This window comes from Daldinia childiae (genome assembly GCF_008694065.1).
Source record: "Daldinia childiae strain JS-1345 chromosome Unknown Scaffold14, whole genome shotgun sequence".
Classification (NCBI taxonomy): domain Eukaryota; kingdom Fungi; phylum Ascomycota; class Sordariomycetes; order Xylariales; family Hypoxylaceae; genus Daldinia; species Daldinia childiae.
In genome coordinates, this window is record NW_022984655.1 from 486,380 (window position 1) to 502,706 (window position 16,327).

The following is a 16,327-nucleotide window of genomic DNA, read 5'->3' on the forward strand; positions in this document are numbered from 1 at the left end:
ATTAACTATTAGTATAATAAGTATGCCACAGACAACAAAAATTCGGTACCTCAGTACCTGAGGAATATATTTAATATATAAATACAGTATACAAGCATGATCAATACTATACAGACGGATGAATGGGCCTTGATTCTCACAGGGCCAAAAAGCGGATCTGTTGCGAAAGCTCTTTATCCTATACTTGACACCAGACGTTTCTTTTATAAACACCAAGGAACTCCTATAAACATACCGGCCCTTTTTCGCTTAGAATGAGTTCAAGTCTTATACGAATCAACAAGCCCCATCAATCATGAGTACCTAAGATACACTAATTTTCCTAGTATCCATCACATACGTAAATTTAGTGAACAGGTATCCAGTCAGTCTAATCCAATGAGAAGCCATAACTAAGGAACGGTTTATATTTCTCATTTATATAAACCTTTAACTTGTTGACGATAAAAGACTATGTATAAATGCGGGTATCATGATAAATGGTTGGGTATAAATGGGATAGGGGTAGATTCAGGGGTAGATCGGTATACTAGGATTTAGTATAAGAGGCGTGGTGCCCTTGGAAGAGGATAGCAGGGCTGGCGCTAATAGTTCAATTCAACTATCCTAACATTCATCAAGGCTACTAATCTGACAATAACAGCTCATATTTTATAACTCTCTAGTTACGCAAGACTTACATATATGTCACATCTCATAAGCCCCATTTTCATAGTACTTTCTAAGGAATAGAGCACCAAGGGGTGGTTGAGGTTATTACAGATAGCAAGCATATACTTGGTCCTCAAAGCTACAGCTCAAAGGGTTATTCATATCTAATAGCGCACTTCACAGAGATAAATCAAGAGTTCTCTTCGATAGATATGATATTACGCAGCGTAAATGGAATACGCCAGACGCCATACCTATGTCAACTATTATAATCCTAATAAAGCGTAGGAAGGATTAGTTTTCATCCGCAATCTCTTCTCTCTCATCTTCCCATTCGTCTTCATCCATTTGATCACCGATTGCTTCTTCCGCGTCTCCTGCTAATCCCTCACTGTCTATCTCGTCCTCCTCCATCATTTCGTCAAACAGATCACTGTTATAACCATTCATTTCAATGTCCTCGTCGTCCTCATCTTCACCGCCGGCTGCTCCATCCTTTTTGCTCTTAGTGCCGTTTGCTTCGCGTTCCTTCTTTTTCTTCTCGACGTTGACCTTCTGCTGCTTTCTCCTTGCTTCCTTCTCCTCTCTGCGCTTCTCCCATCGCTGCTCGAGATCTTGTATCTCCTGTCTTGACTTGTGGATATGCTCGTGCCACATCGTCTTGCCAGAGCACAGACCTTCCTCAACTTTCGTCATGCGTAATTTCATACGAGGTCCGAGTTCGACTAGGGTAACGCGCCGTCGCTCTACCTTCTCATCGCTCTCTATGGGGGTATCTCCACTTTCCAGCCTGGCCGCACGAGCCTTGCTCGAGAGCACTCTGCGTGGTGCATCTTCTAAAACCTCAACCTCAGCGTCCGTGTCCATTTCGCTTCCACTAGTGCCGTCCGTCACGTAGCCCTCGCCATTTTCGCCTCCTATCATATATTCGGAGATATCCTCCAGCTTTCCTAAATTCGGGACGCCGCCTTTCCGGTTCTTGGCGCTAAATATCTTCTCAGCAGCGTCGAGTCTACGGAGCTGTTTAGATACTCCAGCAGGCTTGGTAGATATAGCATAGTGCCGGAAGTTGAGCACAAAAGAACCATCATCCTCGTCCGTAGCAGGCTCTCTATTTAAAAGTAGAACTCTCCTTATCGATTTGAGGGGCGTAGTTTGTGGGTTAATGCGGGGAAAAAGCGACTGAAATACGGTGGTAGTGAGGGTCTCGAGGTGTTTGGGGACTTTAGAATTGGCGTCTGCACCTGGCGTGGAGATGTTATTCATGATCAACTAAAGACGGGTCGTAAGTTAGTAATATGTATCTGTATCAAGGTAAAATCAAAAAGGAATAGGATCATACCAATGGAGATGTGTCATACTCTTTCCCTCCACCTCTTGGATGCCTCTGCGTTTTGCGTATATCTTTGCAAAGAGAGTATTTCTCGACACGGAAATGTAAGGTAGGGCCACGCGGGGTAGTGGCTATACGTAGATTCGTATTTCCAGACTCGGATCGAGAGAATAAGAGTAGGTGAGTGACACCTAAGGGACCGGTCATAGTTATATAATCTCTTAGACGGTTTGCGCGACGCTCTTTTAGACGACTAGCTGTACCAGGTTCCATAACCTGACGAACATCTCTTGCCAATTGGCTGATACTTGACCCAACTTCGCCGGCGCCGATACGAATGACCATGCTCTTGGGATCTTGAACAGCAGAGCGGCCTACCAGAGGGGCCTTGTACTTGGGATTGCTGGCGCCGACATGGGTGCGTTTCTTCGTCCGACTCTTAGCCATTGCGAATACAATTTCAAGTGGCAACTGAGTATTTGTTTGCGGTTAGATATTGTAGTGATTGCGCCTTCGTTTCGAATATCAATCGTCTTGTAGGTGGGATGAATGTATAAGCTTAAGCGCAGAACGGCCAGAGAGATTAGATCAACTAGTGAAGCTGCTGTATTTTTTTTTTCTTCATCGAACGGCAGAAAAAAAGGTAGCCCCACAGATATCAAGTATTATCTACTAATATTGACGCTAGAGTATGCCGAAGAATTTTAGTACCTTATACTATGTGGAACTTTGCGCAGATAAGATAGCATACCAAAAAGAGAAAGCGGTCAACTTTTTTAGATGCGGGATGCGCACGCATCGAATCTTGTACTCGGATTTATCAACTTTTTGCCCGATCGCGAACTTTATTCGAGACATCAAGACAACCTTTTTTCTGTTGGACTAATAACATTTTGTAGTACTCTACCAACTTATTCCGCCCGGATTACTACCTCTGCCATACGAACATCTACAACCTCCCCCCTAACAATGTCTTCTCCGAAAAGACGAAAGCTATCGCCCGCCGCTGAAGGCCAAGATGAATCTCCCGATTCTGAGACTGTAGAGGGTTCTGTTGTCGACTCTACCCCGAAAACCTTTAAAGATTTAGTACGTACACATCCAATTCTTAGATTCCAAAATCATCGAACAATTCCCTAACAGCATGATATTTAACAGGGTATCGTTGATACTCTAGTCGAAGCATGCCACTCACTTGGCTACAAAAACCCCACACCGATCCAGGCGCAATCGATTCCCCTTGCTCTACAAAATAGGGACCTCGTTGGACTGGCTGAGACTGGTAGCGGAAAGACAGCTGCATTTGTCCTACCTATCCTCCAAGCCCTCCTTGACAAACCTTCACCCTTCTTCGGTCTTATATTAGCTCCTACTCGCGAACTTGCAGCCCAAATCGGCCAAGCGGTAGATGCTCTCGGCGCCTCCATATCAGTAAGATGCGCCGTCATCGTTGGTGGCTTGGATATGGTCCCACAATCCATCGCCTTGTCCAAAAAACCTCACATTGTTGTGGCCACTCCGGGACGACTGCTGGATCATCTCGAAAAGACGAAGGGCTTCAAACTGTCAAATACGAAATATTTGGTTATCGATGAGGCCGATCGACTCTTAGATATGGATTTCGGTCCCATACTCGACAAACTACTCAAGTTCCTCCCGAGAGAGAGGCGCACGTTTCTCTTCAGCGCTACGATGTCGTCAAAGGTCGAAAGTCTACAGAGAGCCAGTCTACGAGACCCGCTGCGCGTCAGCATCAGCAGCAACAAGTATCAGACTGTCTCAACTTTACAACAATACTATGTCTTCATACCGCATATGCACAAGGACGTATACTTGATATTCCTTGTAGCAAGCGAGTTTACCGGACGGTCTACCATAATATTCACACGGACTGTTTACGAAACCCAGAGAGTTGCAATTTTCCTTCGATACTTGGGTTTCGGAGCAATTCCTCTCCACGGTCAGTTAGAAATCACTTCCGTTGCTATTTTGTACTATTACTAACTTTCTGTTCTGCAGGTCAATTATCACAGTCTGCGCGATTGGGTGCTTTGAGCAAGTTCAAATCTGGATCGCGTGATATCCTAGTCGCAACTGACGTTGCCGCACGAGGTTTAGATATACCTAAAGTTGATGTTGTAATCAACTACGATTTACCTCAAGATAGTAAGCTAACCTCTTCGGCGCCCCTATTTACCCCTTTTAGAAAGTCTAGTTCACTAGAGTGCTCCCGGCTTAGCTTGGGTTGTAGAATGTTTGCTAATAATGACTCTCAGGTAAAACATATATTCACCGAGTCGGAAGAACTGCGCGTGCTGGAAATGCTGGTCAAGCTTTAAGTCTAGTTACGCAGTACGACCTTGAAATCTACCAGCGGATTGAGGCAGCTCTAGGTAAGAAATTAGGAGAGTACGAGACTAGTAAGGAAGAGGTTATGGTCTTCAAGCGTCGAGTCGAGGAGGCACAACGCCACTCGCGTAATGAGATGAAGCATCTGCTCGAAGACCGGGGTAATAAGGGTTCAGTCCTGAAAGGTCGCCATACGGCCAAAGGCTCTGGGAAAAGACGACATGATACTATGGACGCCGAGGAAGGGTAAGCTACGATATACAATTATATGAATGATAACTTTCAAGCACAAGGGTTGGCGAAACATCCAATTAGATTACTGTAGATACCCAACAATTAAAAACTGTTACAATGTAGTTTCGGTGGGCAATGATGATATTACCATCAAACATATGCCGGCGACCATTTTATATCGGCCTATTAATTATAATAAATGTTGTCCTTGAGTGATATTTACTCATTGTACAGATTTCACTTTCATACTCTATCCCTAGTGTCTAAAGTCCACTAGGGAGTAGAGAATAGGTAGTTGAAACAAAAGGCGTACTACTAACAAGGCGTTCGCTGTAGAAATATTCGTACCTGAGGTAAATATTATGTAGTCGGACCTAATGCAGGGCATTTATCTCTAAGTCATGTCTCACTTAATCCCAACCAAAGGGTTCTTTATGAAACGGAAGAGGAATGGATACTAATAAGATGTCAAGCCGGGCCGACTGCATAAATTCGTAAATACCTAGGACAGAAAGTAGGATGGGATCGCCTGGTAATAAAACGCTTTTGGAGTTATATTCGGTGGTAGGACTTCCCTTGCCTTCAATGGCATGCCAACGCGGCCGATCCTCGTAATAGTTGCATAGCGATAATCGCTTGAAATAGTTAGTGCTGACGCCTCTTATTCTGTCCCGCTTGTCGCGGCGTAGAACGGTTGTTTCCGCAAAAGTACTACTTGAGATGGAAATAGGCCGAGGTTCATATCCGATGATTATGTGTGATGGTTCTCAATCGTTGATATTCTGCGCTGAATACTTGCACATCCAAGCAACCTACAAAATTCATTGGGTTTGATCTAAGGCCAGTCACATTAAATACCAAATGAACTTCCTTGAATTATAATCAGAGTTCCGTTATCTAGTCGTAGTCTACCTGAAGGTAAATAAAGTGAAGGTTATACTTATTAAGAATCTCATTTAGAATCGCCGGTATATGAAAAACCAACATCATCCAATCTAGTTGATTTTGAAATTGCTTATATTTCTATGCGCACAAGTAGATATAAGCGATACGACCAAGAGTAGCAATCAAACACCTTCTAGAGTCACTTTCTAGATCTATAATTTACCACAAGTCCCTAGAAGTAAGGTAGACACACAAGCCCACGATGCCTGTCAGCCCAACCATCCCGTCCCATCACCAATACTCACCCGTCTCTATCGAGCATCACGCGCGTCATAGTCCTCAAATCTCGTAGGTGATACGCCAGCATCTCTTCGCGAACGAACATTACGAGTGGGGTCTCTAGCCTTGCACTCGCTCAATCGAGCTCGTTTCTTCTCGTTAGGCCGCATTCACTGGTCACCTCCGACCAACCGGAGGTGGATGGACACTTGTCAACCGCCCCCTTGGTCTTAGTTCAAGCCGAACGTGGGGTTGTGGGGTACGAGGTCGAGTTGAGAAAAGGCATGAAAATGAGATATATAAGAGTATCGCAACCCCGTTCGCGAACTTCTTACGTGTTAACTGTCTGTAAATTATATGGTTGATCTAACATGGGTCGATGAGATATAACGTCTATTACCAAAGTTACTCCGCGTAGAGTTACAAGGCGTGTTATGAGTACACAAGGCCATGAAATCATTATCACCAGTGCTGGGCGAACCACCTATCATAGACATCGAGACTACATGTCACTCAACTAAACGTCATCCAAATAAATTCTTATCGAGAATTAACGAGAGCAAAAAATCTTGACCCCTTTCCATTAAATGTGCTGTTGAATTCACACAAGAATCCATCTATGCCATTGACGAAACAAACAGTGATGAAATAGGAAAAGGAACATCTGTATCATGGGAATGGGTTGGTAGAGGATCGTGGTGAAATGATTGAGAACTGAGGACAAAACACCGGAGCAGCTCATGGTAGCTACCGGGTTTGACGTCTGAGTAGATGTCAAAATTGTCTTCTTCGATCTAGGGTAGGATGGTTATGAGGGAGCTCAGTCGTCAGCCTCGTCACCGTTAGCAGCAACTTCTTTTACTGCATGGGTCTTGCCATTGGTAGGCAAATCGACGTCGATACCCAATTTCTTAGGTTCGTCGACGCCGTTCTCCTCGTCATCTTCAACATCTTCAACATCCTCTTCATCATCATATCCTTCTTCTACATCCTCCAAGTTATCTTCGTCCTCAAGATCGTCATTATCGAACTCCTCTTCCTCACCCTCCTCTTCGCCATTCTTGACGATGGGAACAGGCTCGGTTGGGACATTTGCTGTTTTCAGCTTCTTCTTTGGAGGGGCTTCAGGTTGAGCTTGAACTGGTGCTGGTGCTGCTTTTGGATTCGTTAGTCGAGACTGGTAGGTCCCATCAATCATCAATGCTGTAAGGATCAACTTACGCTTTACACCGTTCTTCTCTTCCTCTTCCTCCTCAGGCTCAACTATTTCGTCATATTCCTCTTCATCGTCTTCAACATCGTCGGCATCATCATCTTCATCGCCTTCCGATATGCTATTAGGCAGAGGGTTAATATGTGCTCTCCAGTAAGTGATGCATCTTGAGTTGAAGAATTGATCGCATTGGATAACGTGGCATCCAAGGTAAGATATCCGCGACATTGCGCGGGTATGCGCGACGATGCTAACGTCGAATGCGACGTCGGCGCAGCTTTTGCGACAAGACACCTTCCTTGGGCGAATTTTCCAACATTGCGCACCTACGGCAACGCCTGATGAAATATAATGAACAACTTACTATTCCTCTTCCTCTTCGCTTTCGTCACTAGGTAGAGCAACGAGCTCTTCTTCCTCCTCTTCCTCCTGCTTTCTCTTCCGAGAAGTCATGTTTTAGGGCTTGTAATAAGCTTTGGGAGAGTTTCTCGATGGGAAATTAGAATCCGGGCTGGCGGATTGATGAACAGGAGAAAACTATGGATGAGATTCGTACGAAAAAAAGATGGAAAAGGAGAAAAGAAAAAGGAGGGAAGAAAGAATAGAGAAGGGGGAGAGCTGGGGTGGTAGGGAGAGAAACGCTGTCCGCTGGTGCTTGGGGAAAGGCTGCTTAGGAAGGGGGGAGCAGAGAGCGTAGAGTGTGAGAGGGGAGGGGACTGGTAAGCTTGGAGCTGGGGAGCTTTGGGGGGGAATGGGTGAGGGAAGAGGGGGTCGGACGGGGGAGCTCTGAGAGCTTCTGCTGCTGCTTGCTACCGTATGCCCATTCTTGCTTCTCTACCCCCTAGTTGCAGGATGGGTGTCCGTCATTATGGACTAGCACGCGCATCCAAGAAGCCACCAAAGTCAGTTAAGGCTCAGCAGATAGAAGGTAGTAAGTAGCAAGTAGGTAGGTGTGGGACTCGGACCATATCCTGGTCATGGCTCGATCGGGTCCGGGAAGCTCAAAAAGAATCGACTCTGCTGCCAATTTGACCGATTAATGACGATTTCGCGAGAGAAGAGCTCCGACCTAAGACAACCCAGCCACATTCCTCCCTCCCTTCCACTACTTGCTCTCCCCCTCATTTCATAAGCCACTTGGTTTAACCGTGAAGCTCAGGATGCGCAGCCCTACTGCGTACGTTACGCATGTACCGTAACTTCGAAACGCATGCGATAACCTTTCGCGAGCGCCTAGATTTATTTTCTTTCTTTAAATACCCCACGAGAAGGAATATAATGAAAGTTGATAATATGCCCACCACGGCCAATTCTCTAGCAAATGGCTAGAATATACCTGTGGAGAGTCAAATAGATAAATGTAAATATACCTACCTTGGTTCTGGTACTCACCTTGCTCAAATGTACTATAAGTAGAGAGGTATGTGTATATTTGCTAACCAGAGAGACAATTGATGCGACATATGAGAGGAACCTATTGTCCTGGGTATATAGTATGTGTGTATAGTATATTCCCGAGTTGCATGGCAGAACCTGAATAAAATTTCACGGTCGCAACGGATATGTTCCCCTAAGCGGAGATCGGACAGACTGTCCCGCCGCATTTCCAAGAGAGGATAAGTCCTAAGTAGCAGAACTTTGGCAACGGATTGTGATATTGATTGGTGTGCGCATCACGATGGAACCTGAAGCGAAAAGGGCCAAGGAGCCAAGGAAACGCGTAAAACACGCGTTGAACATCCAATTTCGAGTAGACTGCTATCACACTCTGTCATCCCATCACCAGAGCAGATAAAACGGAAGGGTTGTAAGTTGCGCTTCGTAATAGCCAAAGTAACACATACTATCGTGGGTAGGTTGTGTTATTTGTTGAGGACAAAAGACAACGTAAAGCTATCGGACGAAGGCATTGAATGCATACCGAAATGGTTGAGAATGTTGATAAGCAACCCTTTTTACATGATCCTGGAGCTGAATAATATGTGAAAATTTGTTGTTACTGTTGATGATGGCAAGATGAAGATCTGTCATTTGTCATTGTAAGATGTTAAATCCGGACTCTGCTGGTTAAGCCAGGTAGGTTAAATCATGTACCTAGGTACTTCGTACTTCATACATTTAAGGTCGACTCCCGTTTTCACCGGCTCGTCTAAAAAAAATTCCACCGTACCTTTCTTACCCTCACCCCTGCATAATCCATGCCCTACATAACCCATGCATAGTGGATGTACGTTACTAAATAAAGTGGACAACAGCTGCCGGCTGCTCAGCAAAAGTATTACTAACGCTAGGATTCTCAGCTGTGCCCCTGACCCGTAGCCTCGGAAATCCCTAAACCAGGTTGTTGTTTAGCACCTAAACCTAGGTACCTAGTCACTCAACTCCTAGTCACTCAAGCTTAAGCCAATACCTAGACGTGCAAATTTTGTGTGATTACCTTGATATAGCCATCTTGCTTTGAAATTTCAAATTGGGAAAGTCCGAAACCACCGGCCGTAAATCCCGTATCATCTTAACAACATATTTCGTCATGGTATCAATGTTTGAATTATAGCTAAGTGATGGTTTTAATATTTTGAGCACATCTTATATGTATGTGTTCATAAGCATACAGCATACATGATGTATGTATGAGAGGTATGTATATCAAGGTGTAAGGGACTTATAATCTGTCTATCAGAGACATTCTTTGAGGTGATAAATAAACTTGCGGCAATAAAAAGCAATTCAACGGTGGGCTCGGATCGCTAACGAACTCGAAAAATTATTGTTAGCTCGGGTTATATCCGTCCTCCAGCTCAGGCATTTGCTACATTAGGTATTGCTATGTGTCAGGCATGTTTATAACAGACATTGGGAAATTACAATGTTTCCCAGGTCAAGGTATATGATGTCAGCCTAATCAGCTCTTTCTAATGTTCTCTTTCGTTACCCTTTTTGTTGTTTCCAAGACTAAGCTGGCCAATGAGAGGGACCGGCTCGGTACCCGCTAAACAACCTTGTTCCTTGGACGGATCACAGCCCGTTCCGCGTCCGCTAAGACTAATTTCGATTACAGTGTCTGCCACCTGGGAGGTATCCACGGCATGAGCGGAGGATTTGATCAGAAGAAGATTTAGACATTTTTGATGGATTCCACCGAATCGAAGAAACTTCATTCTTAAAAATTTCTTTCTTTGAATCTCTGTGATTCATAATCTTTGTTTATCGGGACTCGTTGTTGTTGGTTCTCGAGACGACGTCTGGTGGTTATGAGCTTAATGTTACCTTATTGAATGGTTCACTTAAGCCAAACCTTATATTCTTTACCTAACTAGGTACCTACCTAGGTATAATTGACACCACCTTTAAAGAACCATAGCTGCACCTGCACCTGCACCTGAACCTGAACCAACGGGAAGCGACTCGACGAAATGCAATCGCGTAGTCGATAGCTACATCTTTAAACCTAACTGGAACTTCTCCCGAGAACAAAAGGTATTGTACCTTGGGTCACCGACGGAAGCCACCGACCGCCTATAGAAATACTTACAGCATCTACACGTACTTACAGTATCCATATCCACTCCAATCATTGCCGATCATTGTACCTCGTACATGTACCTGCGTGCTATGCTGCATGCTGCCCACATGCCTTAGGCAAAGAGGTACCGTACGCTTAGGAGGTAACTTTACCTTAAAGTACAATCTCCAATACAATCTCCAGATTATTGATGTCTCTTCTTATTCAATTATTTTCGACAATAAGACACCAAACAAACAAAAAAAAACCATATATCCTCCATCGTAGGGACTAATTAAAGATTCTGGATGGAAAAGATAATATTTGGGCTACTCTTCTGGCTTAGCCAAACATTTACGGAACCGATCCCACAATCTCGTTACATCGACTTTACTTTCAACTAACCCGAGTCTTTCTCCAATCTACCCCCAATCTTGACTCCAACGCAGCGGGAAGACGCATACACGCATACTCGAGAGAACCAGCACGTCTCATTTACTTGTACCACGCCGATAAATCAGCCACCATCGGTATGGAACGAACCTGAATCCCATCAATTATCTCGCATCACGTTCTTTTCTCCTGTAAATGCCAGGAGGCTTCTAAACAACATTCGTTCAACATCCCCTCCTCCCCCCGACCATTTCATTCGTTCGATCGATCATCCTCCCTATTGTCTCGAATATCGGTCACGAGGGTAACTAGGGGTGGTGCCCGTGCGTGCATACCCGACTCCCCAATTCAATACATACTCGTTCAGCCGGACCTCGTTCGTTAATTGTGTCGTTTCTGCAACCGGAAAGGTACTTACCTGCTGTAGGTTGGAGTTAAGATCATCTCTATGCCTAAGCAAAATCCACTTTAACGCTGCGTTGTATCAGCCTGCTTGGTTCTTAGCTGTGCCTAGGTAGCTATACCTAGCTGTGGGATCTCTAGGTAAAGTGGGAATTGCATTGCATTAGGGGAGCTACTCTTTCGTTAGGGGAAGCTGCCGGTGTTCTAGATTGCTTGGCCCACAGGCCAATGGCGCGAACATTTAGAACTATGGCCGACAATTCGCAGCAAGACGATTCTACTACAATGACATATGATATTCAACAACGACATAGAAAACCCGGAAGTGCTAGAGGTGTGACGCAACCTAGCCCTAGATCAGATTTGAGATCAGACGTATTATCAGCTAGGGTTGGTGTTAGACCTGAGCGCGGCGGCATGAAGTTCCAAGAATTTGGCCTGCATGCTTCAAGAGCCCAGGATTCGAAACACACCCCGGTTCGTCCAATTTTCCCCAACGCCAGCAACTTCAGTCATCATTACGCCGACAAAGACAAAGATGGCTACGATGCTGATGAAGACAATGAATTCGAAGATTCAACAATTACTACAAACGCCCCTTGGACTACCCCTTCTACTGCTCATTCTACCCCATCTACTGTCTTTACTTCCTACTCCCATTTTAGTCATACTATAGAGGATCATTCACCTCGAATACCACCTTTACCAAACTCCCCATTGTCCCCTCGGTGGGATTCTCTAGGCTACGATCGTTCTGCCACTCTTAGCCCTACGTCTCCGGCTGTTAGTAGCCTCCATAGCAGATCCTCAAACGCGACCGACGAGCTACACTTTGCTTCCGAGATAAGAGATGAATTCCCCTCGTCACCCGTCAAGATGAGCGCCCCCGAAACACCACGCGTAGATAACTTCTCGAGACCTCGAAAACCGAGCATTAAACAACCTTACAACGAATCACCTCGTACAATGGCTACTAATCAACTTCCAACCGAACCGAGCCATCTCGATATCTCACCCAGCCACCCTCTATCATGGACACGAGAACGCGGTCAATCCATCTCGTCCAATATTTCCGCTGCTACATTTTCCTCTGTTCCCGGGCGACCTCCTCCTGAAATGCACAGTCGGGAGCATCTTCGGAGCAGAGGCCGACAGCCACATCCTCCACCCACGCGATTCCCCTTATCGTACAACCGTGCCGAAAGTACTGGGCCGAGTTTCTCTAGGGACCCCATCCATCGCATGGCATCTTTGCCGAGCGAGGAGCTCAGGTCAAGTTATCGATCCCAACTCTCGGCATCCACGGCCCAGGGGACGGTAGCAACTGAGAGGAGTAGCGTCGCGACTAAGAGCAGTTCAATAACCTCGGTCTACGGAGCGGCGGATGATTCGCTTAGTATTAATGATATAATGGGAATGTACGAGAAGGGCTTCTATGACGACTCAGCTCCCGAGGACAATAATGAGATGGTAGACTCAAGGCCGGGCACTGCAAAATCAGAATTAAGTAGGAGGAGGACTGCCATGCTAGACGCGATGACCGTCTTCCTACCAACTCCAGAATCGCCAAGCGCGACCTCCGATTCTGGTCAGATCGAGCAGGACTCTGTTTCTATTTCTCACGACCCTGACGAACGTGATTCCTTGCTCGCAGAGGTGCCCAGAGAGGTATCTGAGGAAGCATCTGAGGAAGTATTTGAGGAAGGGCCTGAGGAAGGACTTGGGGATATGTCTGAAGAGATACTCGAGGATATGCCTGAGGAGATGCCCGAGATATTGGAGAGCACCCATTTGGATTCCCGTTCTATTCGTACTTCTACTCGAAATTCCACTCGGAATTCTGCTCGAGATTCAACTCGGAATTCTACTCAGACGGATAGCGAGGCGGTTAATATATTAATCGACGTGGATGCAGTAGATGCGGGCGCCGAGACTGAAGATGATACCGAGGACGGCTACAGCCCCTTACCCCCCTCGCGCCACCCGACCGTGTCGACTATTGCGGAGGACGACGACGAGCGAGATCGCTACGGGTTTCGGAAGAGTAATCAGTACGTTAACCGGGAACAATACGATAACTGGAACCAAGGATATACCGAATATCTAGACAGAAGGCGGAAAAAGTGGACCGCCTTTCTTAGGGAGCATGGGTTGATGACGGATAATCCTAACCGGTTCCCCCCTCGATCTAACAAGACGAAGCGGTTTGTTCGCAAGGGAATACCTCCCGATTGGAGGGGTGCTGCTTGGTTCTATTACGCTGGAGGGCCTGCTGTTGTCGCGAAGCATGCCGGCCTGTACGATGGCCTTTTGAAACAAAAAGCTAAGAATGTGGACGTCGAGGCTATCGAGCGCGACTTACACCGCACGTTTCCGGACAATATCAAATTTCGCTCCGGCCCTGTTTCCGTCCCTGATAGCAGCCAACAAGCGCTTGCGAAAGAGACCGAGGATATCATCCCCGTTGCTGAGAAGCCGATGATCGTATCTCTCCGCCGTGTCTTGCACGCCTTTGCCATCTATAATCCCAAGATCGGATATTGCCAGTCGCTCAACTTTTTAGCAGGCTTACTCCTGCTTTTCGTGGAAAGCGAGGAACACGCTTTTTGGTTACTAAATATCATAGCCCGAGTATATCTTCCTGGGACGCACGAAACTAGCCTCGAGGGCGCGAATGTTGATCTCGGAGTGCTCATGTCGTCGTTAAGGGAGTCTATGCCTAACGTCTGGGCTAAGATCGGAGGTGAGCTGGACGGTACGGATGTCGTATGGTCAAAGAGCTGGAGGCACAGACATCGAGCCGAGACGACTCGGCTTCCGCCTATTACCCTTTGTATGACCGCTTGGTTTATGAGTTGTTATATCGGGACTTTACCCATCGAGAGTACTTTACGTGTATGGGACGTTTTCTTTTACGAGGGATCCAAGACGCTATTTCGAATCGCTTTAGCAATCTTCAAGATCGGCGAGAACGAAATCAAGGGCGTGGGAGATCCTATGGAGATCTTCCAGGTGGTGCAGACGATCCCTCGCAGGCTTATCGACGCCAACGGTTTAATAGAAGCCTGCTTCAAACGTCGTAACGGTTTCGGTCATCTCAGCCAAGAAACGGTGGAGCAAAAGAGGCAAGAAAGAAGGGTTCAAGTTAAAGCCGAGCGAGAAAAGCAGACAGGCAATATCGTCTCGATAGATTCAGACTTCAAGAAGAAAGGCAACCTTTTCGGCCGACGTAGATGACGGAGTCAAGCTCATAACGAACTAGTCTACCCGCATCGTCGTCTTTATTACCAGGGCAATTCTCTTTTGTCAATTCTGTTCGCCCACCATGGTCAGACGACAACCCTAAACCACCCGGGTTGTGACAGCAAAACCACTTTCAAATGCAGCAGGAATCTGCAATCTTATGTTTTGTCTATCATGGCGTCTCTTTATTTCATTTTCAGCATGGATAGGCATTGACGAAATCTCATGATACGACATTTTTTTCTTCCAGCGGAGGAATACCATAGAGATAGGAAGCAGACAATGCTTTACCTTTTTGTTCATGGCCTGGACAACAAGTTCATTTGTATAAGGGAAGGGATACAGGTTATATTTTCATTAAAGGCCTACTGATTCCTACGCTCTCGTTCCCCGACGGGGCAGAGCTTGGAAGTCGTAGAGGCCTCATATTTTTCGGGAGGACAAGAAACATGTAAACCAAACTGATTTGGCGTGGGTAATACGGATACCATCAATGGGCCTATCCATATGATTGCATTGTTAAGGTTCGGAAAAAAAACTAGACAGAGCATACTGCATTACAAAGGGGCAGGTTATATAGCATCTACTGGCGTTGCATTATATGCATTCACTGAATACGCAAACCATAGCCAGGAAATTCGGCTAGCAGAAGCATTTGCTCCAAAGATCAATACAACAGAGACGTTGAACATCAAATAACTTTGTTAGTGACTACCTGCTCAGTGTAATTATTTCACCATATTTACATGGTGTTATTAACATATCGAATATCTTTATATGAATCGTCAGAGGTTTCCCATAATGCTACCATGCCTAATTCCTGCCTTATTCCTCCGTAAATACATATCTGAAAATGAGGTAGAAAAGATGATGGGGTTTGAATGGTTTTAGCCCTCGGATTTTAGTCTCGTCGTAACCACCAAAGGTAGCCATGCGGACTTGTCTCTGCCAGTTGTTTTTCACAAGCAGCTTCTCTCTTCCCTGGATCCAGATGTAGCTACTATTCCTATGATAATTATTCCTTTCCTAGAATACCTCGCTCGATTACTCTCTCACTCGTGAAAAGGGAAAGGGGGGTATCTGTTCGTCCACCTGTCCAACCAATATTCCTCCCCACCAGCCTCTCTTAGCCAGGCTACCAAATAATTACCAGATATACAATTCACGGCGACCTATTTCTTAGCAGGTTGCTGAGCATAGCGGGTAACGTAACTACGAGCCGTCTTCTCGAACTCGCGGATGTTATTCTTGTACTCGTCGGCGATGCGGGGCTCGAGGGGGTCGTCGGGGTTAGGCTCGATGAGGAGCTGGCGGACGGCGTCGAGGACGGCGCGGACCCTGCTCGCGGGCTTCCAGTTCTCGGGCTTCAGCATGCCCAGGCAGATAGACCCGACGCTGTCGTTAGTCACGTTGGGGTGGTAGATGCGCGTCGCGAAGGTTACTTGGGGTGCTTTGAAGGGGTAGTCTGGCGGTAGGACGATGGAGAGCGCGAATATGCCGCCGCTGTAGACGGTGCCGGGGGGGCCGGCTAGCGTCGCGGTCCAGTGGTGGATATCGGATTCGGAGGGGAGGGTTATGACCATTCCGGTTGGGGGGGAGGACATGCATTCTTGTAGTTCCTGGGTTGGGGGAGAATACGGTTAGATAAGATGTTTGGGATGGGGGGTTTGGTATAGATGGGATGGATGGATGGATGGATGGATGGATGGATGGATGGATGGATAAGTGTGTATTTACCTTGCCTATGCGCTTCTGCGAGGAAGTCATCTTGGTAGAGTATTTGGGTGGCGACTTGGAATATAGAGGTGTTGGAACTGGTGGTGTTGGTAGTGTTGGTAGTGTT

The 16,327-nt window shown here is 46.1% G+C and overlaps 5 protein-coding genes across 5 annotated transcripts; 2 read left to right on the plus strand and 3 right to left on the minus strand.

The window, feature by feature from the left end:
- Positions 1 to 945: 945 nt before the first annotated feature.
- Positions 946 to 2,431, minus strand: GL218_08876 (Brix domain-containing protein C1B9.03c; the record flags this gene model as incomplete). The annotated part of the gene is made up of 2 exons (XM_033585689.1): positions 946 to 1,923; positions 1,994 to 2,431. The coding sequence occupies 2 exons, from the start codon at positions 2,429 to 2,431 to the stop codon at positions 946 to 948; spliced, it is 1,416 nt and encodes a 471-aa protein (XP_033440204.1).
- Positions 2,432 to 2,953: 522 nt separating this feature from the next.
- On the plus strand, positions 2,954 to 4,583 carry GL218_08877 (ATP-dependent rRNA helicase rrp3; the record flags this gene model as incomplete). Its single annotated transcript, XM_033585690.1, has 4 exons — positions 2,954 to 3,073; positions 3,143 to 3,944; positions 4,004 to 4,150; positions 4,261 to 4,583. 4 exons carry the CDS (start codon positions 2,954 to 2,956, stop codon positions 4,581 to 4,583), a joined length of 1,392 nt encoding a protein of 463 aa, XP_033440203.1.
- A 1,968-nt stretch (positions 4,584 to 6,551) lies between these two features.
- Positions 6,552 to 7,397, minus strand: GL218_08878 (uncharacterized protein; the record flags this gene model as incomplete). The annotated part of the gene is made up of 3 exons (XM_033585691.1): positions 6,552 to 6,886; positions 6,953 to 7,065; positions 7,309 to 7,397. 3 exons carry the CDS (start codon positions 7,395 to 7,397, stop codon positions 6,552 to 6,554), a joined length of 537 nt encoding a protein of 178 aa, XP_033440241.1.
- A 4,720-nt stretch (positions 7,398 to 12,117) lies between these two features.
- On the plus strand, positions 12,118 to 14,478 carry GL218_08879 (GTPase-activating protein gyp3; the record flags this gene model as incomplete). Its single annotated transcript, XM_033585692.1, has 1 exon — positions 12,118 to 14,478. The coding sequence occupies one exon, from the start codon at positions 12,118 to 12,120 to the stop codon at positions 14,476 to 14,478; it is 2,361 nt and encodes a 786-aa protein (XP_033440240.1).
- A 1,178-nt stretch (positions 14,479 to 15,656) lies between these two features.
- GL218_08880 (Ubiquitin-conjugating enzyme E2 11) lies at positions 15,657 to 16,251 on the minus strand (the record flags this gene model as incomplete). The annotated part of the gene is made up of 2 exons (XM_033585693.1): positions 15,657 to 16,103; positions 16,222 to 16,251. 2 exons carry the CDS (start codon positions 16,249 to 16,251, stop codon positions 15,657 to 15,659), a joined length of 477 nt encoding a protein of 158 aa, XP_033440265.1.
- Between the last annotated feature and the right edge of the window lie 76 nt (positions 16,252 to 16,327).